The following is a 1,485-nucleotide window of genomic DNA, read 5'->3' as shown; positions in this document are numbered from 1 at the left end:
TACTCAAATAAATATCAACGTCACGCTTTTTTTCTTATCCTCTCTCTTAGTAATTTTTTCCACACTCTGAGTCTGGATAAGCATTTCCTGAGATATTCGTGATCGCTAGCTTAATACGACCCGGAACATCTGGAACAATAAAAGGTAAAGGGGGCGTGACCCGGATGTCCAGGAGCGATTAGCGCGCCTTCTTATTCAACACACTCTCAAATTGATTTCCCACACCGCCCAACTATGGGGGATCAACCTTCATAAGAATTTCGTGCAGTATACGCTACGCTATGACCAGTAGTTTGGGATGGCTAGCCCCGCCTATATATAGAGTGCCATTCGTGGTATACAACATGAAATAAGCTCAACTGCAATTCCTTCGTTGTATTGCGCTGTTTTGTAGTTGTGTTTAATTACTTGGTGGTGAACGTTGCAATGGGGGCAAGAACATTAGCAGTTTCGATTTATGTTACAGCAATACTAGCGTTGATATTTAACGTTTGTCTTCAAGGTAAGGTTACAGTAATCCCTTGACTGCATTGCATCGTATTTTATGTACGTAAATGAGTTTAGATATGATAAAGAAATATTTGATATCATAAAGAAATATTTTTTTGCTTTTTTTTGTAAGTGCAGGAGCTACGGGTGCGACGTTTGTGATCCAGAACCACTGTTCATACACGGTATGGCCCGCAGGAATTCCCGTAGGTGGCGGTCAAGCGTTGGGGCAGGGTCAATCATGGAGTGTAGACGTGCCCGCAGGAACAAGCTCAGGTAGATTTTGGGGACGTACTGGATGCTCCTTCGATGCCTCTGGTAAAGGAAGCTGCAGCACTGGTGACTGCGGTGGCGTGCTCAGCTGTACGCTCTCGGGACAGTCTCCTACAACGCTGGTTGAATATACTCTGAATGGGGGCAACAATCAAGATTTCTATGACCTCTCTGTAATTGATGGTTTCAATGTCCCTATCTCCCTAACTCCCTCCGACGGTAGCTGCAAAGCACTGACTTGCAAAATGGACCAGTGCCCAGATGCCTACCTATATCCCACTGATGACACTAAAACCCACGCTTGCGCTTCTGGTGCTAATTACAACATTATATTCTGCCCTTGATTAGAAGTTTATCATACTGAATTCTCTGGTCGTTACATAAAATCCATCGCTAGTAAACCGATTTCTATGTAGTATCATACCTATAATAAGAGTATTACAATCATCTTGATTGTATTCTCATATCTATAATAAGAATACCATTGCGTGCATGGTTGCAAGAAGTTCTATCCTGTAAAAGCCAAAGGTGTTTTACTTCTACTTTGCAAATGAGTAATGCCATTTTGGATAACTTAAGGGGTATATGCATCAATTTGGATATCTTATAAGTGATCTTAAATGATTTAATAAATAATTAAAGATGATTTTATAAATGTTAAAGTAAATAATTATAGATAATTTTATAAATATTAAAGCAAGGAAATGACTATATAAATTATGC

At 40.0% G+C, this 1,485-nt stretch overlaps 1 protein-coding gene across 1 annotated transcript; it reads left to right on the top strand.

The window, feature by feature from the left end:
• The first annotated feature begins 257 nt into the window (after positions 1–257).
• LOC149206987 (thaumatin-like protein) lies at positions 258–1,267 on the top strand. Its single transcript, XM_089393830.1, has 2 exons — positions 258–502; positions 628–1,267. The coding sequence occupies exons 1-2, from the start codon at positions 427–429 to the stop codon at positions 1,104–1,106; spliced, it is 555 nt and encodes a 184-aa protein (XP_089249956.1). The 5' UTR covers positions 258–426; the 3' UTR covers positions 1,107–1,267.
• Positions 1,268–1,485: the final 218 nt, after the last annotated feature.

The sequence above is a fragment of the Pinus tabuliformis genome, chromosome 1_2 (assembly GCF_031772625.1).
Source record: "Pinus tabuliformis cultivar Carrire ecotype Pingquan chromosome 1_2, CPIR1, whole genome shotgun sequence".
NCBI lineage: Eukaryota > Viridiplantae > Streptophyta > Pinopsida > Pinales > Pinaceae > Pinus > Pinus tabuliformis.
This window is presented reverse-complemented; position numbering and strand designations above follow the sequence as displayed.

Coding starts and splice junctions, on each gene's coding strand:
- LOC149206987 (XM_089393830.1), top strand. CDS start 427: ATGGGGGCAAGAACATTAGCAGTTTCGATTTATGTTACAGCAATACTA. Junction 503..627: donor ATTTAACGTTTGTCTTCAAG/GTAAGGTTACAG, acceptor TTGTAAGTGCAG/GAGCTACGGGTGCGACGTTT.